The sequence below is a fragment of the Catharus ustulatus genome, chromosome 7 (genome assembly GCF_009819885.2).
Source record: "Catharus ustulatus isolate bCatUst1 chromosome 7, bCatUst1.pri.v2, whole genome shotgun sequence".
Classification (NCBI taxonomy): domain Eukaryota; kingdom Metazoa; phylum Chordata; class Aves; order Passeriformes; family Turdidae; genus Catharus; species Catharus ustulatus.
Genome location: NC_046227.1, coordinates 5,361,791 through 5,384,678, shown reverse-complemented (window position 1 = coordinate 5,384,678; position 22,888 = coordinate 5,361,791). Strand labels below are relative to the sequence as shown.

At 40.2% G+C, this 22,888-nt stretch overlaps 1 protein-coding gene across 5 annotated transcripts in view; it reads left to right on the top strand.

Annotated features, from left to right (window-relative positions):
- The window catches only part of DIP2A (disco interacting protein 2 homolog A), a 72,669-nt gene that overhangs the window by 32,688 nt on the left and 17,093 nt on the right, over positions 1-22,888 (top strand). For 4 of the 5 annotated variants that reach the window (XR_004418484.1, XM_033065030.2, XM_033065031.2 and 1 more), the window contains exons 5-19: positions 4,448-4,693; positions 8,062-8,190; positions 8,755-8,874; positions 9,762-9,959; positions 10,785-10,876; positions 11,157-11,267; positions 12,013-12,136; positions 12,390-12,499; positions 12,901-13,003; positions 13,917-13,981; positions 14,303-14,396; positions 14,817-14,936; positions 15,651-15,765; positions 16,666-16,805; positions 22,479-22,615. Coding sequence is in view for 4 of the 5 variants with exons in the window: in XM_033065030.2 (XP_032920921.1) it covers positions 4,448-4,693; positions 8,062-8,190; positions 8,755-8,874; positions 9,762-9,959; positions 10,785-10,876; positions 11,157-11,267; positions 12,013-12,136; positions 12,390-12,499; positions 12,901-13,003; positions 13,917-13,981; positions 14,303-14,396; positions 14,817-14,936; positions 15,651-15,765; positions 16,666-16,805; positions 22,479-22,615 (1,904 nt within the window). In the remaining variant the exon portion in view is untranslated. The remainder of the gene's footprint in view (positions 1-4,447; positions 4,694-8,061; positions 8,191-8,754; positions 8,875-9,761; positions 9,960-10,784; positions 10,877-11,156; positions 11,268-12,012; positions 12,137-12,389; positions 12,500-12,900; positions 13,004-13,916; positions 13,982-14,302; positions 14,397-14,816; positions 14,937-15,650; positions 15,766-16,665; positions 16,806-22,478; positions 22,616-22,888) is intronic. The other variant, XM_033065032.2, reaches the window with a different exon arrangement.

Here is a 22,888-nt window from a genome sequence, read left to right as displayed (position 1 = left end):
ATACTGTGATGTTTTCCCTCGTGTTTTTAAGTGTTTCATCTAGAGATGGTGTAGCTGCTGAAAGTGCACATGAAAGCAGTCATAGAGTGAGCAGGTGCCCTTTATGCATTAAGTATGTTTTCTTACATCATATCTCACTCAGAGGAGATAATCTAGGCAAACATGTCAGAGCTGAAAATACCTCCTTTCCCACTGAAGAAAATTCTTTTAAAAGTTGAAGAAAATACCAGAGCATTAAGTTGCTGCATTAATTGTGGAGCACTCTTCAGATGGTTTCAACTTCAGTGGTGAGCAGATTGAAGCAGTCAGAAAATCATACACTATAATTGTTCAGATTGGTTATGGCAGAATGCCTTCTTTAATTTTTAGGGGGTAAAGGTCATCTTCTGTTGTCTCACAATGAATTTTCTGGGGGTTAAGAAGATCATATAACATATTGTGCTAACAAGCCAAGTGGTTTGAGGCTGATGTCTTGTATACAAAGAGGGATTTCCTAAGATGTTTAATTTTGAGAATGTGCACGTGTCTTTTGTAATGTGACCCAGGAGCAGAAGCACACTGACTTCTGCCGTTCCCTATCATTTGTAGTTCTTAACCCCCTTCTTTAAAAGAAGAGTTCAGGTATGCCATATTCCTGCTTTCTGAGCTCTATTTCTTCTTTCTTTTCTTCGCTTTTAAAGAGAATTCCCACTTAAGTTTGCTAGTCACACATTTAAGTATATTATTTTTGTGGGTTCTCCAATTATTTCATTAGTTAATAAACAGTAATCCTCTGTGTTCTTATATGTGGTTTTTGCCTGGAAGATATGCCAAGTATTTTTATTGAAGTGTCTTTTTTTCTGAGCTACTACTAAAAAGAAGTGGAGATACTATGAAGAGAATGTTAGGTTGTGTGATAAAAGCTGCCCTGCAGAGGAGCACAGGGCATGGCAGGTGGGGAGCACAAATAATTCCTTTCCCAGGAGCCACCAGCCTGTCCCAGACCCGTCTGCACAAGCCCAAAGAGGCACTGGGAACAGCAGCAGGCAGGAAGGCAAGTTCAGGACTCTGAGAGGGGTCACCCTGTCCTGACCTGTCCGTGGAGAGTCTCAGCCCTCCTGGCCAGGCGTGAAGCCCATCAAGACCAGTCAACACTAGAGCAGCTTCTGAACTGGAGGGAGCACAGAGGGGTGAGGGACACACTGTGGGAGGCAGGGCAAGAGTATTTCATAACTGTGTGAGTCTTGTTATGGGATGTTAATGTGAGGAAGTGCAGACAAGCAAAGGGGCAGACTTAGAGGAATGAGTGTGGGGAAAACAGCAGGGTAAGAGGATCATAAAGGGCTGGTGGTGTGTAAATGGAGCACATGCCTGGCCATGTCCCTGAGCCTGCACTCCATGCTGTACATGTGTACATGCTGTGGGATCTGCATGGTTTTTGTGTGTTTGTGCTGCTGGAGTGTCATCTTCTAACATGCCTGTGCAGGTGGTCAGCAAAGAAGCCAAGTGTGCTCACACTGGGATTGAGCAGGGTGCAGTAACACCTTAAATAGCAGGTGCTGAAAGCTGATGTGACCACCAGAGGGATGTGGTCATGACCACAAGCCTGCTGGAGTTCATGAACTGTTTGAACAACACTCTCAGGCACGTGGTGTCATTCATGGGGTGCTCCCTGGAGCCTGGAGTTGGACTCAGTATTCCTCATTAATCTCTTCCAACTCAGGATATTCTGTGAAGAGTCAGGTGCCTCTAGAATTTGTCAAGCTCTTTCTAAGAGAAGGTATTACGAGATCCCCTTATCTCTATAAGAGAATGGGCCACTGGATGAGTTCTGTATCATGTGGAACCAGGACATTCTAAAATATTCTAGGTACTTTCTTCAGCTATATCAAATCATAAAAATAATTGTCTTTTTATAGGCCTGCCTTTATTTGCAAAGTTAGCTCAGCAAGAAGGATCCAAAGTTGAGCATCTAATCCTGAGCCATTCACACACTGCCTTAAGTCCTTGTATTGGCAGGAGTTGATGAAATGAAAACATGCTTTGGTATTAGTTACTTCAAACTTTCTTCAAACTTTATTCCTAACAACTACCATCAGGTACCGGGAAGGAAGCACTGCATTCACTTTCTTTACCCCGAGGATTGTGAGGCACTGGCCCAGAGAAGCTGTGGCTTCCCCATCCCTGGAAGTGTCCAAGGCCAGGTTGGACAGGGCTTGGAGCAGCCTGGGACAGTGGAAAGTGTCCTTGCTTATGGCAGGGGGTGGAACGAGATGAGCTTTAGGGGGTCTCTTCTCACTTAAACCATTCTGTGAATCCGTGGTTCTCAGCACAGTGTTAAATTGAAATCCAGCTCCTGGCTGGCAGTAAAGGAACTACTTTTATCTGTCATCCACCCAGAAATTCTAACGTACTTTTGGTTTTGTCTCATTGAGTATTTGATCCTTCCCACACGGATTTCCTGTGATCAGAACTGGAGCTGAGCCTTCATGTAAGTTTGGCTCAAAGAGGGGTGGCTTCTGTCACTGTCTTGGGTCAGCTCCCAGCCAGGAAGAGCTGGAAGCCAAGCACACAGTATTCTGTCACTGTTCTGTCACCACACACCAGGATTCATGGATTAACCCATGCCACTGACACAGGGCTACTTCTGGGGGGACCTTGCTACTTCATGGTGTATTTATGTTTTGATATTAGAATGCTTTTACCATGGATCCTCCATTTTTGTACACAGTCTTCATTGATCTTGATTCTAGGTGAGGAGTGTGTATTCTCTGAGTGTGTATTTCTTTGAGAAACCTGCTTTTTCTATAGTTTTATTTCCTCCTCTGAAGTGATTATAAATTGCAGACATGGTGGTTTTGGTTTCTTTGGTTTTTTCCAATCCCAGGCTGTTCATAATCCTAGATTGTTCCATATTCCTGAAATATGTTTTTGCTTTCTGCCTAAAAGAATGGGGAGGTTGCAAGCAATATGGGATAAGTTTGGCTTCTCCTCCAGGAGCAAATGAAGTCAGCTGCCAAAAGTTCCAAATGTAGCAGCAGACTGGAAGTATCACATGAGACATGGCCCCAGGAATGGGGATGCACCACAGCTGAATCTTCTCAGAGATCTGGTTTTTGGGTGTTTTCATTCAAAATTGTCCTGTTCGGTGAGGGAGGTCAAATAACAATTATAACTTAATAATTTTAAATTTCAAAATCCATCAAGATAATGCAATTCTTATGAAATGGCTTTTTTGTTTTGTGGCTTTAGACTCCTAAGAGAAATTATTCTGAAGCTATTGGAAATGCACATATTCTTGAAAATCAGAAAATTACAGAGCTGGTAACTGAAATGTATTGCCCAAGATGAGGAGTAGCTTTTTTATGTTGCTTCAAGAAATTTTTATGGAATTGTATCTAGCTGAACAGTTGTATGTAGATGAACAACTATGTGTCCAGAGGATTAAGAAAATAGCCCAAATTAAGGTTACAGAATTCCTGATGTAACTCACCCCAGATTTCCATGTGTGGGACTCTTTAGAGTATAGCAACAGATGCCCTACCTTATATAAAGCATGTAAAAAATCAAGTCACTAAAATTCAGCAATTTCTTTATGAGGGCAAGATTTTTTTCTGCAATAAGACTTTGTTTTTCACTCAAAATCATAAGGGATGTATTTTCTTGATATTTACAATGGCTTTTTTATTTTTTCTTGGATGGATAATAAATAAGGAAGGATTGCATGCCAAAAACAAATGTCTGGAAAGTTGTAAGTAACTGGATGGTAATTAAATTAGGATCCCTTTGTCAGACTTCTAACAACAACAAATATACATACAGAATAAAAAGATGCTTTACTAAGCATTTCTGTGTATTACTCATTAATATCAGTTTATGTGGTTAAAATACATACTTTGTAATTACTCTTTCAGTGAACTTCAGAGCAGCATGCGTTTTTTAGGAATTAATTCTCAAAACAATTTGTCACAAGAATCGGAAAGTGAAGAATTCCCTTTCCCTCAAAATGAGTGAAAAAGGAAAAGAACAGAAACTCATTTTACTCAAAATTAGTAAAGAAAGAAATGAAAGAGGAATCATGGGGTTTATTTATTCAGGTGTGATGAGATAAAACTTACCTGTTCAGAACAGAAATATTTTTTCAGTGGAATAGGGAAGGGATGCTCACTGATCCTCTACTGTAGGTAGAAACCTTTTTTAACTCTAATGTCATTCCAAATGTTGGAGATAACAAACTTTGCTCCAAGTCTGTTGTGGCCCTAATGTGTAGAAGTTGTTGTGTTAACCCAAAAACCAGCAGCGAGAGGGATTTATGTGGGTGAATATCCCATTCCTTTAGCACCACCCCTCACGTGTGCACGTGAGAACGCTGTGTGGAGCACGTGGGGCACGGCCAAACGCCGTGTTCCTGGTGCTGGGTCATTGCCATTCCCACATTACAGGCCTCTCATCATTATTTTGACCACAGACACATCGTCAGCATCAGAAGATGAGGGCTCGTTGCGGCGGCAAGGGCGGATCAGCTCCACTCCGTTCCAGAGCCATTCCAACGTAGAGCCCTGGCTTAACCGGGTCATTCAGGGCTCCTCCACCTCATCCTCTGCATCCTCCACCTCATCTCATCCTGGAGGGAAACCTGCTGCTGCTTCCAATACTGCTCCTGCCACCACTGCTGCCACTGTGCTTGCAGATCTCATGGCACACACGCAGATAGGTCAGTAAACCTGCCGGTGTGGTTGGAATGAAATCAGATTATGAATCCCAAGCAGGGCTAAACACAGCGGTCTTCACCAGGAGATAACCTGTGAATAGCCTTAAAAAGTGCAATTCACAGACCAGGTAGGTATGGGGAATGTGTATTTAACCCAAGCGAGTTGCTCATGAGATCTGAACGTGCATTCTTCTTGGTAAAATGCCTGCTTTACCAAGAATCTATGGTTCAGTTTTAGTGGATTCCAAAGCAGAATTTCAAAGGATTCCTGGTTTTGCTGCATGTTTCCAATCTGCATGTATTTACCCTAAACAATGTCAAATTGTTTCAAACATGATTCACTTGGTTAAGCACCCAAAAGACAGAAAAACACACAGAATCTTTTGGAAAGTTATGTAATCAGAGGTACTGAAAATCAGGGAAATTTTTTGCTGTTTGTACAAAAACCTTTAAAGAAACCTAATTTTTCATATTCCCATTTCCAAGCTTATTAATAAAGAGAAATTTGCAATTTTGTTTGTCCTTGGATGTAAGAAAAAGGGTAATTTAGCACCACTTCCCTTTGAGCCATTCTGGATTTCATGTTATGGATTAATTGAATTTGTGCTTAACTCCTTGAAATTACAAAGTCAGTTATGGCTAATATTTAAAGTTTAACTGGGATTGATGAAATTCTTAATATAGCTGCAAAAACTTGCAAGATGCACAAAGTGTAGCACAGATACATTATGTCTTGTTATGTCTCATGACCCAGACAAGATAGACCTGTCTGTCAGGACTGTTTAATCAACAACATTGTATGCAGAATCAACCTTTCTATGAGTTCAGGGTCCAGCATTTAAGCAGCTGAATGTTGGGCTGTATGCAGGCATTAATAGGAAGTAATTATAGTATCTAGAAGGAAGGAAGCTCAGGGATCATAAAGAGCTGATCTATTAAAAATATTTCTAAAGAGGAAATTTCCAGTGCCTTTCACAAAAAAAAAAAAAAACTAGATGCATTTTCACATAAGAATGGTCTCCCTCATTTCTGCAATGCTTGCCATGTTCTATCACTTTTCATTCCTAGCTTGGTAACATTCATGCATGGCCAATATCAGTTCATTTTTCCTGTTTGCATGTACTTCTAGCTCACAAGAGTATGAAAACTTACTCAATTCTTACACTGCAAATGTATGATTCTTGGTAAATACTCCCATACTTTCTAAAAGGGGGTTTGATTTGTCATAGAGCATAGAAGAGTTTATTTATTTTTTCAGTGTGCTGATATCAGCAATCTGAAAGGCATCTTGCATATCTTAATTGTCATGCCCTACTGAAATATTCTATGTTTTGGTTATGTACTGAATAGTTAGTCACAGTTTTGAGATGCTGGAGAATTTAAATTTAGCAGCTTGTTCCCTTGCAGTTCCTCTTCTCCAGCATGCATTTTTAATCGTGAGCTTGAACTAAGTTCCAGGGCAGTAAACTGCAGTGTTGGAAATGCAAGCTTACAGTATTTAATGGAGTCAGATAGGAATGTGCATTATTTTAAGATGTTTGTCTTTCACTTAATAGCAGCAAGGACAACCCTTCATGCTGGGAGGCTTTTCTTTCTTTTGTGTTTTTTAATAAATAAGGCTGGTGGTGTGTTTCAGTTTTTTTCAAGATCACCGTATCAACTGTGGAGTATTTCCCACCTTAACTCTTAGAGCAGCTGGAAATGCAGATTATGGTGGCTTTTAATTCTCTATCATATCCCATTTGTTCTTTCTTTGGACACTGCCCTCTTGCATTTATCTCTGCCTTGTCATCACTAATGGAAAGGTCCTTCAGTCTGAATCCAATTAACTTTTCTTCCTGAAGTCACAAGTCTGCTCACACTTTATTTTTTTAATTCCTCGCCACTTCTCTTACCCTGCTGTGCCATGGTATATCTGGATTATACAGACTAATAGCATGGGGTCTCATGGGCATTTATTAATGAAATGCTCAAATGATTAATTAAGCTAATGTGGTTTTTATCTGAGCATAAATCCTGAAAACAGAACCTATCCTTCTCCATACATAGTGAGACACTACTGGTCTCTACAGCACTTGTCAGGTGGGAAGTGGGAAGGAACTAGGTACACCTATCTCTGTGGCCAAGTTGTATGCTGCAGGAAGCCTATGGTTTGGGACTTTGGGAAAGTCAAGGGGAAAAAAAACAACCAAAAATCAACTTCAGAAATATGTAGAACAGAGTGAGAGCATATAAATGAGGTATACTCAGGCTCTCTGTGCATCCTGTGCAATGGTTATACAGGTCAGATTTACACAGTTGTTATCTTTGTGGTAATTGATTCCAGGGCATTTTTCTTGAGAGATGAACTAACACTTTCTCCTTCATGCACCTCACCCACATGAAAGGAATTTAGTCTCTGCAATGCAGACATTGCAGAGAGGTCTATTGGAAAGGATGGGAATGGATTTAAATTTTTCTTCTGGTGATCTCTCTGAAACCGCTTAGAGCTGGACTTGTGGCTTGTGTGTCAGCTCTGGAAATGTGGGACCAGTGCAGTAAGCATTTGGGGCTGATCTTGGGGCTGATCACTGTTTCAGACTGGGGTATAATGTGTGTATTTCAGAGTACTGCCCAGATTTCCCTCTGCCTGGAGCTTTTCTGGCAGGATTTGTGACATGCTGAGGTCCTCCAAAGGCTATGTCTATAGAGGCAGCTCCAGCCCTGGGCAGCAGGGTTTTCTCCAACTGTTCCCTGCTGCATTCCTATTTTTGCTCATCAGGATTCTGAATATTTCAGTCCTCCTATTCTTGTTGTCCATTGTTCAGACACTTCTCAAAAAATACTGCCATTTTCTAACCCATTCCATTGAAAACCATTCTATAACCTCGGTTACAGTTTTGGAGTGATGATAGAAACTTCTTACAGGGGCAGCTAGTGATAGACAAGGGGAAAAGGTTTTAAATTTGAAAAAAAAGAGACTCAAATTAAGAAGAAATTCTTCCCTGTGGGAGTGAGGAGACCCTGGCACAGGTTGCCCAGAGAAGCTCTGGCTGCTCCATCCTTGGAAGTGTTCAAGGCCAGGTTCGATGGGGCTTGGAGCAGCCTGGTCTGGTGGAAGGTGTCCTTGTCCATGGCAAGAGGTGGGAGCAAGATGAGCTTTGAGGTCCCTTCCAACCCAAACCATTCTGTGATTCTGTGATATTCCCTAAGCATTGCTGTACAGCCAGGAAATGGGGCACAGCTCCCAGCAGGCTCATGCCTCCGGATTGTAAGGAGGTTCTCAAGCCCCTTTGAGGATTTGTGAAATAGCCTCATGTAAGAAGCAATTTTGATGATGCTGATTCTTAAGGTACCTGATGAGCTCCTCTATGTGTCTTGCATTTCTTCAGAGAACCACTCTGCCCCCCCTGACGTGACCACTGGCCTGGTGGAATACCTGCACCACGAGCGCCCGCAGGTCGCGTCCGTGCGAGGAGTGCCCAGAGGCTACAGCAGCAGCATTCTGGAAACTGCAGATGGTGATTGCATTCTAGACCTCCTGCCTTTCCATCTGTGTCCCCTTGTGTATAAATCTTCATATGCATCTTTATATTGCCTCAGAACTTTAAATTTTGATACGTATAAAAACATGCATTTACATTTAATTTAACATACACAAATGAAAATCAGCATTTAACATGTTTTGTGTTGTGATTATTTTTACAAGCATGTAAAATATTGAAAGATTCACTTATTTTTTCCAAGCATACTGGTGGTTTCAGAATGGAATGAATGTTAAGGTGTAGTAAATAACTAGATTCCTGGAGAAAAGGACATTCTTCATGTTTTAGTTGAAATCTCATGAAGGGGTCAGTCACTTGAAAAGCTAAAATAAAGTGTGAGAAGGTGTCTGCATCAGCCAGGTACCCAGGGAACAGCATTGTTTGAAAGCAAATAAATCCATGGTGGAAACTCTTACTAATTAAAGCTGTTTTCTTCAAAACAAGATACTTGTCCTGAATGACTTTTCCACCTGAAAGTTGTGTGTTTTAATGTATTTTGGATTAATATATGATAAATAATAAGTCTTTTCCATTTGGCAGGTGTCCCAGTGAACAGCAGAGTGTCCTCTAAAATCCAGCAGCTGCTAAATACCTTGAAAAGACCGAAACGCCCACCTTTGAAGGAGTTTTTTGTGGATGACTTTGAAGAACTACTAGAAGGTTAATTTTCTTTCAGATACATTTTTTACTTCTTGTGTAAGTGGTTCATGACAGAAATGATAGTTAGCAAGTGTTGGTTTCTTTTCTCAATAAAAAACTAGTCATGTTAAAATTAATGCAGTTGAGTGAGAAAGGGCATATGTTACTACAAGTGGGAGATAATCTTTAACTGAACCCTCCTACTCAGTGTGACATTTCTGAGCAGCTTCCACTAGAGTTCCCCTACTATTGGTTTGATACTAGTAAGATACAAGTTTTTGTGATTCTAGGCTTTTGCTGAAGTTTCTCCAGATAAACTTCCATTGAGGTGCATGTAATTGTGGAAAGCAACACTTGGAACCATTCCTTTTGCTGGTTGTCTACATTGTTTGCTAACTTCAACCAGGACTTTGCTAACTAAGATCAAGATACTTCACTTTGTGGAGCAGCTTAGAGCAGGATTTTAACAGAAGGCCTTTTTTTAAAAATACATTGTTAGACAGGCATAGTGTCATTTTCCATCATCTGTTGAGAATTCAGTGCAGCAAAAATCAGTGTCCAGACGTCACTGAAGCCATTGTTTCTGATAACCCTTCTTGACTTGATGGAGGCTTGCATTAAAATAGATGTGGAGAACAAGCAACAAAAAACTGCAGCTTTCCAAAGTAGAAAGAAGTGGCCTAAAGGTTCCAATTCTGATCTTTTGATAATGTGGAATCACAGCTCTGAAGCGATGGTTGCTGTTTTTTGGGAAGCCAGCAGATGATTAGCACAGCATCATCATATAGCAGAGGAGAAGTAGTGATAGCAGTGAGGAAGAGGTGAATGGTTCATAGAATAGTCTGTGAAGTGTAAGTTACATGTTTTGTACAGATTGACATTTCCCTTTTACTGTGCTCTGGTTTTAGTGCAACAGCCTGACCCAAACCAACCAAAGCCTGAAGGAAATCAAGTGAATGTACTTAAAGGGGAGCCCCTGGGGGTTGTGACCAATTGGCCTCCCTCACTGCTGGCTGCCCTGCAGCGCTGGGGAACCACCCAGTCCAAAGCCCCTTGTCTGACAGCATTGGATACCACTGGGAAAGCCATTTATACCCTCACCTATGGTATGTGTTGGAGCCAGCTGGGAGGAGGAATTAGGTGTTCATCATGAAACAACAGTTTGCCTTACTTCAGAAGGACTGCCTGTGCTTGTAACACATGGCTGGAGAGTGCTGTAGGAATGTAAATTATTCATTCATTGTATATGAGAAACGTTTTTAAAGAAGGAAGAGAAAATGTTTATTGCAAAGCATATTGATTCTTTCCAAGTGGCTATTTGTAAATCTCTTAGAACTGTGTGGGTTTTTTCATAAAAGAACACTAAAAATAGCCCAGTGTAAACTGGGAGGTGGAAACAGATGACTAATAATGCACTCTTCAGATTCTCAGAGGAGACATTCCATTTTAACATCTCCTTGCACAGCCTTATAAAGAAGACTTTATACCTCAGGAGCATAATCAGGATGTTAATGGTGGGAAGTGAAACTTGCCTGTATTACTGAACTAGAGATATTATAGTAAATTGCATTTTTGGGGAAAATAACTCTGTCCTGCAGGATAGCTCGCTGCAGCATTTCATTGTATAATGTATTAGAATGTTAAACTTCATTGTTTGCATTCTCACTGATGAAGGATGCAGGAAATATAGCTGAGCAGCTGCAGTAATTTACTCTGCAGTGGAGCTTTGAGTGGTGTTTAGAATATCATGTTTAGTTTTACATTTAAAATAAAAAAAAAAAGAAAAAGGTAAACTAAAAAGAAGCCAAGTACTAAATTGTACTTGGACTTGGCCAACTGTTCTCATAGAGTCATGCTTATTAGTACATGTGTGAGCGACCAAGTGTTAAAATTTTAGTTTCTACTTCTTAATTTCTTCTTTTATTCTTTAGGCAAGCTATGGAGTCGAAGCCTGAAGTTAGCCTATACCCTGCTAAACAAGTTAACCACTAAGAATGAACCCCTGCTGAAGCCTGGAGACCGGGTAGGCTCTGTTGGAAGTGGTCCCTGTGGATGAAATAGTGAGGAACAGCTTTAGCTGAAGAAAATTTTGTAAAAAAAATAAAATACTGTAATAATATATTGTGAAGTAATCATTGCTGTGACTTATACATTGTTTCAATACTTAGTATTTCTCTGCCTGGTTATCTATGAACCTGGACATTGTTGTGAAAGTTTTGTTCCACAAATTCAAAAGCAGTCCCCCCCCACCTCTGCCAAATGACAAAAAAAATCTATTTCCTTATTTTACTGTATTTTTGTAGGTAGCTCTCGTATTTCCTAATAGTGATCCAGTTATGTTTATGGTGGCATTTTATGGATGTCTCCTGGCAGAACTTATTCCTGTCCCAATAGAAGTTCCACTGACAAGAAAGGTAAGCAGATACATTCAACATTTTTATGGTTTGATAAATAAATGAAGTGTTTGTCTGTGTGTGTCTTAAGTCCTGCAACCCCTTACATGGGGTCCTTCAGAGCCTGCTGTTTAGAAAACATCAGGGGGACTGTTCAGTGTACATTCTGTGCTTGGATTTGTATTCAATATTTGGTTAAGGAAAGGGGGAAATAATACTAAGCTAGTGATTTAAGTATTTTAGGTTATGTAATTGTAGAAATTATTTTAATTCATTATTTTCAAAAAAATGTGTGGAAGTATTTCTGTGAGTGTATCAGAGAAAGGTTGTCTTTTCAGCTCTCATGCTGAGTAATGAGGCAGGCAGAGACACACCACAGTTACTGGAAATACAGGTATAATCCTATACACCTGGAGATTGTTAGGAAAGAGCCAAAAAGCTACAGGCTCTGCTGCTCAGTGTGTCAGGACTCAGAAACAGCATCAAACCAATTTTCTGTTCCAGCAGAATTTATTAACATCCCTGTTGGTTGAGGAGGGATATACAGCCATTGCTTCTGACACTGCTTTCCTTCCTAGATCTGCTGCAAGTCTTAGCTGACATTAACGAAACTAAATTTTCTCAGTCATTTAACGGTCTTAGGGATAGACTTTTGTTTTTCCTGTGATATAAATAGGCCTAATGTTTTCTAAACATTAAGAAGTTACAACAAACTTTCTAAAAGCCTTGTTATTTGTAATTTTGCTATTTCTTTGTTTCTCTGCAGGATGCTGGCAGTCAGCAGATTGGGTTTCTTTTGGGCAGCTGTGGAGTCACGTTAGCTTTAACCACTGATGCCTGTCAGAAAGGCCTCCCAAAAGCTCAGACTGGCGAGGTGGTGACATTCAAAGGTACGGATTTATTTTTATGGCATGAAAAAAAGGTATATTCACTGTTGCTGTCCAATTGCAGCTTTTGGGTTTGCTTGCATGGTTCTTACACATTAAGAGCTGCCTTGATTTTCATGGCAGTACTTTGTGCTGTTTTTTCCTCTCCAGAGGGGGATTTTTCCTTTGCTTGCCTCCTGTCATTATCCCTGAATACTGGGGAAAAAACACTGATTTTTGGAACTGTGGTGACAGTAGCTTTTCTTTTACTTTGAAGGCTGGCCTCGTCTCATGTGGTTTGTGATTGATGGGAAGCATCTGGCAAAACCAGCCAAGGACTGGCATCCACAGGTCCGGGATGCCAGTGCTGAGACTGCTTATATTGAGGTGATACAGTGTAATGTGATAACTTTTGTGCTTACTCTGTCATAGGTTGTGATGTTTTCTTTAGACTCTTGATACAATAAAAGAGACAGCTGTAATATTTTAAACTGTGAAACAAGAATGTTTGCATCAGGCTGCCAGGCAAACTGTCACCTGAGTGACTGTGTGGAGTCAGGTTGAAGATTGGGGATAATCAGTATTTTGGGGTCCCCAGGACAATTTAATTGGACTGGATTAACAGATTTTTTTATCATATTAGTGTATTCTGTAGACATAAATATGTTTTTATGCTAGCTTTTTAAATTTAAAAAAGCTGGGGTTTTGTAATATGTTTTCAATTCACTGCTATAAAGTTTCTTGGTTCTGCTGTTAATCTAATGCTTGCATACACTTTCTCTTCTCAGTACAAAACAAGTAAAGAGGGCAGCACAGTGGGCATTACTGTATCTCATGCCTCCATGCTGGCACACTGTCATGCACTTACTCAAGCTTGTGGTTATTCAGAAGGTAAGTTAGATGTAACTTTAAAATTATACTGATAGCTTTGTATTTTCATACAATTTATGTTGCATAATCACATCTCTGCTGTTTTCGGAGAACTTCAAATACAGAGTGGTAGCTTCAACTGCAAAGGGAAAGGCAAACTTACTCATTCATAAAGGGTGTGAGGTGTGAAACAGCGTTAAGCCACCTGAGAAATCAGAGGGGATCTTCCTATTACTTAATCACAAAAGAGCATCTCCCCAGAGGTGTTAATATAGCGAGAGATCTGCCTGTTTGCAGTCATTCTTCCAGTGAACAGCCAAGAACTGCACTGGGTTTTGACCATCTGCATAGTTAAACTGTGCTACCATTTAACCAAGTACTTTCCTGCATGCATCCGTCCTACATCAGTGATAAATTTCACCTAATCAATGGAAGATATCCGTCAAAAATCAGGTTGAATCCTTGGTTTTAAATCTTTGATTCTTACTTGTTTTTTTTGAATCACATAAGATACTCAGATTCCACAGGGAAAATATTCAAGAAAATTTAGTAGAGCCATGGTGATATTTCTTGCTGGATCTAATTCTGTCAAATTAACTTTTTCAGTCCAGCTGAAGAAGTTTGCTTGAAGACTGAATCTTCAGTCTGTGTATTTCAATGGCAAATGTTACAAACAGTCATGGAAGGAGTATTATAATGACTCAAAGGCTTAAATACCTTGTAATAGTCTAGTCTAGTAATCATAACTCAAAAATGATTGCAATAAGTAAAGTAAACCACTTGGAGCTTAAGCGGCCTGTTTGTTATAGGCAACAGAGCTTTGGTTCCTTGGCAGTCATGGAAGTTTCAGAGTTGCTTTAACAAATATTTGTAGTTCTTAAGTGTTTTTATAAATATACTTTTTAAATATTATATTTTTCTCCTTCACTTTCAGCTGAAACACTAACAAATGTCTTGGATTTCAAGAGAGAGGCTGGCCTTTGGCATGGAGTGTTAACAGTGAGTATTGCAAGAAAGGCAAAAAGCTGCATCAGTTTGCTTCTTTCATTGGTAGTGTACTGGTATCAGAATGAGGCTGTAAATTCATCAGTTCTCTCAAATGGCTTTTGTTTCAATATTTATATTTTTCAGAATAAATTTGCTTTTTCAGTAACTTGTGTAGTTTCTTTTTTCAGCGTATACTCACAGTTTTCACTACCAGTTAACTGTAAGAGTTATGCTGTAGCTGTAATGGTAGGGGGGGTGTTTATGTAAGCATTGTTAAATGTTCTATATTTTTTAGGTCACTTGGAAGTTTATTTTTGAATCTCTGTCTTGCAGAGTGTTATGAACAGGATGCATGTCATCAGTATTCCCTATGCATTAATGAAGGTTAATCCACTTTCCTGGATACAGAAAGTCTGCTCATACAAAGGTACCCTAAAGGTTGTTTTAATTCACCCATCTCTTTTTGGGTTATTAAAAACAAATTAACTTGTTTGTGCAAAATATCTTTGTACCTTATCCCATTTTAGTATTCTATGTGCTCACAGTTTCACTGATGAGTGACATTGATGGCTTCTTCTAGAATCCTTTAAAGAAACTGTGTTTCTTAGTATTTGAATTTATAGCAAGCATTCAAATTCTGTGATCAAATCCATCTGGAGACACTTGAGTATACACATTATAGTAGTGGAATATTTGGTGTTTGTATTGGTTTCCTACATTTGTAGTGTCATAAATTTGGTGTGTAGTTTCATAAATCTGTGTAAATACACAAGAACCCCTATAGCATTTTATAATAGGTCTTTATTTTGCTCTGCACATGCAGCATAATTATTGTTTTGATTTCCAGCCCGTGTAGCAGTAGTAAAATCCCGTGATATGCACTGGTCACTTTTGGCTCAGAGGGATCAGAGAGATGTCAGCCTGAGCTCCCTACGGATGTTAATAGTGGCAGATGGAGCCAATCCGTGTGAGTATGGATGTGTTTCCTGAGTGTCAGTCTTGCCAAGATTCTGTTTATTGTAAGCCCTGTGTCAGAGCTGAGGCTTGGGGAGTTAAGCAGTTTGTTCTGTAGTAAAACACTATTTGTGTGCCACTGCTTTTTCATTGTTGTTTGCACTTCTTGGCTGTATTTACCAATGTAAATTCATTTTCTGAACTATATGTTTTCATTAGTACTATACTCTTCCATGAATTGACTTGAACTGATAACTACAAGATATAAATATAGATATAATCCACCTTGTGTCAAGTGCTAGAGGCCTGATAGAATTGTGAAGGTATGTCAGAAGTGTTTGATATTGAAAGTGCTGTGACCTCTGTAAGAAACAATCAGACAGGAGCTGTATAAGAAGTTGACATAAAATTACCCTTAGTGACAAAGTATTCTGATCCCTGAAGGACTTTCCATGGTACTCAGTGCTAGTGAGTGCTGCCAGAGGAGGACTGTGCAGCTGGGAATTTCATTCAATGTAGTTGTTAGTTACTAGGAGTTCTTCCAAATCTGCTCTCTTACAATAAACTGGAATGCCATTCAGACAGTTTAAAAGAATATTTGGTTTGTACATGAATGCAACAGTATTCATATAACTGAGCTGAGAGTAAGCACAGACTTTGAATTCCTGCGGCTCAAGCTTTCCTGCTCTAAGAAAAATGTTTCTGATTATGTGATGGTTCTTTCTAGGGTCAATATCTTCCTGTGACGCATTCTTGAATGTATTTCAGTCCAGAGGTTTGAGACCAGAAGTCATCTGTCCCTGTGCTAGCTCTTCAGAGGCACTAACTGTTGCTATTCGCAGGTAATTCCCTTTTCTGAGAAATGAACTGAAGCTTGTCTTGGCTATTGAAATGTGTCACAGAATCACAGAATGCTTTGGGTTGGAAGGAGTTCAAACCCCCTGCCATGGGCAGGGACACCTTCCACTACAGCAGGTTACTCCAAGCCCCATCCAACCTGGCCTTAAACACTTCCAGGGATGGGGAATCTTGTGTTAAGATGGTAGTCAGAAAATATCATGACCCACATAGAGATGCCCAAAGACCTAGGCAAAGGAAATACGAAGTTCACAGGTGTCTCCTTCACTGAAGGATGGGTGGTTTTTGTTTGGTTTCTTTAGAAAGCGTAATATTTTCTAAGAATAGTCAGGCAGAAGGGTACTTTGGGAAAGCAAGATCTCATCCTCACTGAATTTATTGGAGGGTCTTTTTAAATGCTCCCAAAGCAAGACTTGCTCTTTTGGGAGGAAGAAGATGGTGAATCCTCAATCAGTTGCTTATGTATGATGATTTGTAAACAGGGACTTAAAATTTAAAAAAATATATTTGTAACTGGTCTAAAAAATACCATTGGATTTCTGGAGATAGCAAGGGATGCTTTGAGAAAAAGAAATACTTTAATTATTAATAGATATATGGGTGGCATATGCTGGAATTTTTTTATAGCGGTTCTGATCAAAATGTGCTTTTTCAGAAAGTCAGCTTCAAGAAAACTTGAAACAAAATACTTTGACATTTTGGAGAGTTTTGTTTTAGCTCTTCATTTAGTTACTATAAAAGTCTTGAACTCTTGTTTGTTCAAAGTGAGAAACCATTATTTTTCTTAACCCTACCAAGGCTGAGAAACCAGCACAATGTTTTTCATGACCCTGTCACCAGTATTGTCTGTTGATTCATGTCTAACTGGACTTTCTGTCTTCCAGACCTTCTGAACTGGGTGGGCCCCCTCCAGGAAAAGCAGTATTATCTATGAATTGTCTGAGTTTCGGCGTGATCAGAGTGGATACAGAGGAGAAGTTGTCAGTGTTAACTGTGCAGGATGTTGGGCAGATTATGCCTGGAGGTAGGAAAGCATTTTGTGTAGGTTTCAGCATATTGCAAATACATTATTTTTTCTATTACACTTGTGTGCATGGAATAAATAAAAATGTTAAATACCTTTAAGGTAGTATGAGTTATATTTTGACACATTACCTAATAAACACGTGATGGATTAGAGATTCATGCACAATAAATCCGAGTGACCGTAGATTTTGGTGTGGGCAAATGCTTTTGGCTTGTTGCAGAATTGGTTTTGGAATGGAATGGAGTGGAATAGAATAGAATATTTCAGTTGAAAGGGACCTCATTTCAAACCCTGCAAAGGTGATGGAACAACTATTTCTGGAAACTGTTTTCTCATGCCCATGGAGAACAAAAAAGTGATCAGGAGTAACCTGGGTTAACCTATTTCCTAATGACATCTGTTTGCAACACCATGGTTCCTGAATTAGGTACAGCTGGGCATTGTTCCCCAGCCCATTAATTGAAGAAAAGGGACTCATCCTTGTTATTCTCATTTGAGACCCAGCTGTATTTAGAGAGGAGAACACTCTGAAGAAGGTTAGTAGAGTGCCAAACCACATCTGTGACTGTGAACTGTGGGGTGAAGGACTGATCACTTGGTGCCATCTACTCCAGCTTTTAGGCTGGCAGTTCCATAGCACTGTCTGTACTACTAGCTTCAGGCCCTGTGCTGACCTGGTCTGATGTGCTTGGAGAGGATGAAATACAGATTTTTTTGAACTCTCCTCACCCCTCAAGTTTATTATATAATTACCAAAGAACCTGATTGATTCTGGTCAAGCCCTTTGGCTTTGCTATTCATGGTCTCCTTATGAACTTCCTGCTTTGCAGAGCTGTGATTCTAAAGCCCTGCTCTCTGTAGAGCATTTGCTCAAGGTAAAGATAAAATGGAGACTGAACTTGTGTGATTTCAGCAACAACCTCTTCTCTGTACGCCAAAGCCCCTGCTAAAAATAAGAGGAGGTAGACAGCTTCCTGCTCTGCTGATGAAAATAACAGCAATTGTGTGCAAGTCTCATTGGTCTTGTTTAATTTTCCTTATTATCCCCAGAAGCCCTTTGGCTAGGTTAGACACAGGGACATGAAGAGAGTTGAGTTTGCATGCCCTTCAGGTAGTCATGAATCCTTTGGAGAACTGACTGAGCTTAAACTCAATATTGTTGTTGTTCAAAAAAGTGGTATTAGATGCAGGATCAATTGAAATATTTGTTTGGATCAGTTCATCTCATGTGATTCCACCCCTGTGGCCCCCCTGCTACCAAAAACAAGGCCATGCAAAAACCAACACAGGGAGGCTCCTGGCTTTGCTGTAGGCTTGCTCTCACAGCATAGTGTGCTTTACTGCACTAAGGCACAAAGCTGCTTGCTGCTACTCTGCATATTCAATTGTTGGAGCTGTAAGTCCCCTGGGTTAATTTTCCACAGAGCATCTGCTCAGTGGCAGGTTCAAGTCTGCCTTAGGATGTTGGAAAAGTTCCCTTTATGCTTATGGCTAAGTAATTTCACCTTATTATGAGTTGTCAAAAATACATCTCTGTCATTGTGAAATGCCTGATTGAGCAGTCCAAGGGATCTGTGAAAAAACCCTTCTCCTTTGTCAAAATTCCTTGGAGTATTGTCTGGCAAATCTGAGGACCCTTCTGGATTAGGGGGCCACTGGCAGGCAGTTACAAGACTGCCGTAACTTTCTGCGTGAGTAAGAAGTGTCAAGAGACTTGTCTGGTTGTGTGAGGGAAGACTAGTTAAATGTGTATTATTAAGTGCCTCAGAGTGATATGACTTGTAATTGATGGCTGTTGCTATTTGAAAATACAAGTGGTAAGTGGCAAAACTACTTGTAGGTTAAGCAGAATTTGGGCAACTTGATTCCTTAACTCCTTTAAAACTAGCATTGAGCTGTCAGAATCTGGACCAGATTTGCTTCAATTTATCCACATATTCAGAATATCAGCAGAAATTTCTCTGTACATTCCTCAAGTCAGAATATACATGATAGATTTCATTATAAAGGATAATTGATAACTTTTGTCTCTTACAAAGTCCTCTGGCATACAAAGGAAGTAAAAAAGACACTAGCAGCTACATACAGAGGTGTGCTAAAAGAAAAAAATAATGACTTAAGTAAATGAATTACTTAATTGCAAATGAGTCTGCATGTACATTCTAAGAGTGGAGATACTTGTGCCTTGCTTGGTAAGATTTATGCTTTTTCCTGTGTAGTATTCATGGAGGGTGTGCCCTTGTCTGTCCATTCTGGCTTGATGTTTGGCATACAGGAGAGAGCATACCACCACCTGTTCTTTGTCCTCTGCTGACTGAGGAGTCTTGCTCTTGATTTGCTTTTGGTTTTCTATTTCTTTCTGAAGGCTTTGTTCCATCTTCTGATCCCCACTGAACTTGGAAGTCTGCCCTAGCCTTTCAAAAACTTTGTGACATAGGAGCTCACATTCCTGAATTTCATTTGGAAATGGTCAAGCCAAATGGTGTTGATCTCATTACCTGTGAAGATCTCTGGCATGCTTTATTCCAGAATTATCTGGTTAAAAGGTTACGGATAAAATGTCCACTTGCACCCTCCTTTTCTTCAGATCTTGCTTTTTTTTTCTGAGATGCTGAGCCCACCTGCTCAGGAGGTCTTACTCAACAGAGCCGTCAGTACCAGGGTACAGGCCAGTCCCATCAGTACAGGCCAATGATGCCACATTCCCTTCAATTCATTATCTACCATAAATGCCCATCACAAGACCCTCGAGGGAAGAGCCAACATTCACAGAGAAACCTTCCCCTCAAAGATAGCATGAGAATTCTTAAGAGAAAATCTAATATGCATTCCCATGGAATCCTGTCCTGCATGAATGATGTTTTACTCCACCTGTTGACCACCTCGGGCTATTTTGCACAGTTTCTGGGAATGGCATTGCTAAATTTGGCTCCTCACAATTTTCAGTTCATTTTTTCAAACTGGGCTGGTGAAGATGGTAGGGAGAGTGTCAAACCTCTTTTCTTCTGCCCAAGCTCAGCCTCCAACTTTCACATCAACTGGAACATGATTGTTCTGTTACTGTCGCCTTGGAAGCATACCTTAAGTTTGAGCCTGGATATGTTGCTTAGTGGATATGTTAACTGCAGTTAAGTTTGTCTCCCTTCTACTTCCCAACTAATCCTTTCCATTCTTTTACCAGGATCATTCTTTGAAAAGAGCTAACACTCTTGAATCCAAAAGTTCTAAATCCATGTAGCCTCTAATACAAAGTCTGGTTCCTAGAAACACTGCTGCTGTAGCAGCTACTTTCTTACACTCAAGTAGAAGACTTCAGTTTGGCACCCAATCTTGGGCTTCTGCAAGAAGATCTTCAATGAACAGAATGATGCTCTGGACTGTGACTGAATTCAGTATCTTTTCTATAAGTTTAGGGAGATGGTTCCAATTTCATAAATGTTGGGATGCTCACATTGTCTCCAGCCCCTGAATGTCTTGTATTTCATTGTTTCTTCTGTCCATGTCTGAGCTGACATTTGCCTGGGTGCGGGTGGTTAGCACAGTGCATCTTCACTGCAGAAGGATCTGGTTCCTTTACCTTAGTGGAAAGAGTTGTTACGGAACAACTTGGTGAAACTTTCCTTTTTTTGCCTTAGATCGTGGGTTAAGGGCACCTCTTTTCCATTCAGCCCTTAGAATTTATCACATTCATCAGTTCTGTGTTCCTCAAGGCTTCAGTGTGTCACACAGTGGCACAACAGCCACTGCAGAACAACTTCTCTTGGAGACCTGTGCCAGTGCATGCTTGGAATGAGATGTTTTCTTCCATTTAAATGTTACACTTTGGATGCTGATGATCACTTCTAGAGCCTACATCTGTGTTCATCCTCATCTAGGAAGTTGGCTTGTGTTATGCCTATTGTCCTTTCCAGAGGAGCAGGAAGAGATTCAGGTCTGCGTTTGATATCCCCATATGCTGTTTTTCTCAAGGATGGGTCTCTCTGGAAACCCTGGAAATACCTTCCACAGTGATTTTCAAGGCATTTTATCCTGGCATTTTAGTATTTTTCTTGAAGAGAAGTTCTTGCTAAAGACTGTAATGCAAGGGTAAGCATTTTATATTGGATCCATTATGAAATGCCTGTAAGGGCACAAGAGAGCACTTCCTGACCCTCATCAGTAACTTTGGTCACAGCCTTCTGCTGTGCAGGCCCCTGGCATTCTTCTTGCATTCCTGCTGTGCTAATCTTGAAACATCCAGAGCTGAATCCATTCTTCTTTGGTAGGGCATCAGCATTGTCCTTTGAACAGCAGAATTCTCATCTCCTGCCAGGATACTTCTTGGCAGGTTTGACTGCTGCAAGTCACCATCTGTCAGAATGTACATGTGGACTCATTTGAAGAAAGCTTTCTTAGCAGGAATCTGTGTTCTTCGTGACGTGCAGTCCACATGTACATTCCTATCCCATCTGCTTTTCCCTTCTCTTTAATTCTTTTTCAGATGCAATGCTGTTGAGAGAGACTGAAATGGTGGTAGATGCACTCTCTTGTATGTCACACATGAAGCAGGAAAAGGAGGAGAAGCGAGAGTAGAGGCTCCACAGATACTGCAGAAGGGCAGCCTTGCAGTATAACCTGGCAGGACAGAACTGTGCCTGCTGTTAGAATGTACCTGTAGACTACCTGTACCATACATTGGTTACTGGTAAGTATTTTTTCTTTTACTTGATCAGGGTGATAGGATTGTCCTTTGGCTTCATGAATGGAGCATCATTTAAGGACTGCAGGCTGATGCATTGGTTTTTCCATGTTTGTGAATGCAGTGAGGGCTGTACATTTATTAATGCCCGCAAAATGTGGTTTCTCCAGTTATTAACACTTCTCTTTGCAGAACTGTTTATGTGTTACATACAGAGTTCTGATGTTTGCTCAAGTTCTTTCCTGTAATAGTAAACTATTTTGTCAGTTCCAGTTTACCACTGAGTTGTATTTTTTTCCTCCTAAAATGCAAAATATGGGGTTTAGCATGACTGATAGTTCATACTGTAGCTTTTAATTCCACACATCTAGTTGACACATACAATATCCAGAAACTGCACCAGAATTTGAGTAGCAGCTCTTTACTTGGCCACCCAAGGTTATCATTGCATGGTTCCAAACAATTGCTAATAGCTGCTAGTTGTTCTGATAGGTAATTTTTATGAAACCAAGGTAATTTAAAGGTTGATCTATTGGTAGGGTGAATGATTGTCTCAGACCTATGATGTTGGCTATTGGAAGACTTCTCTAAGGTTTGAAAATGTACCCACATATCTCTTTTAGTCCTTGGTCCATGCAGGCAGCAGAGTTGGCTTTGCCATGTTTATTTTGTATTGACCTGGGTAGATTTATTGATTTATTTCTTGATCTTGAGTCTTAAACTCCCTCAGTCCATTGTGCCTTGGATTCAGCTGCAGCTGATGTGGAGGCTGTGGATCACTGTAAGAATAAAACACTGCTTTTGTGAACTTAATCTGGGAGAACAGAGTGCACAGGCTGTCAAGAAGCTAAAATGAGCTCTGTTACATGCTGTGTTCTTGCTGTAGCTGATGAATAATTGATACTAAAATCTTTATCTGTCAGTGGGAGAGCACCACGTGTGTCAGCTGCTGGAGCAGACTAACTGTGATTCTGTGTTTTTCCTCTGTGCAGCCAGCATGTGTGTTGTGAAGGTGGATGGGACTCCTTATCTGTGTAAAGCTGATGAGGTTGGAGAAATATGTGTGAATTCAGGAGCAACTGGGACAGCATATTTTGGCCTCCTCGGAATCACCAAGAATGTATTTGAGGTTTGGATTTCTTTGTTATTGTTATATTTCTAGTATTTCTTCTTGCAAATAGACTTATTTATTCTTTAAATGTTCTTTTGTGTGTGTGTGTTTTATTGTTTGGTTCGCTTTGTTTTTTTAGTTAGTTAGAAAAAAGTCCTGGCCAGGTGCACTTAGCTTCATTCCTAGAACTATAACAAGACATTCTGTCTCTTACAACCAAAAATACCAAGTGTCATCTGCAGTCAGTCAGCTGCTTTTGTATTCCAGTCCAGTGCAGTGCCTCTGTGAGCC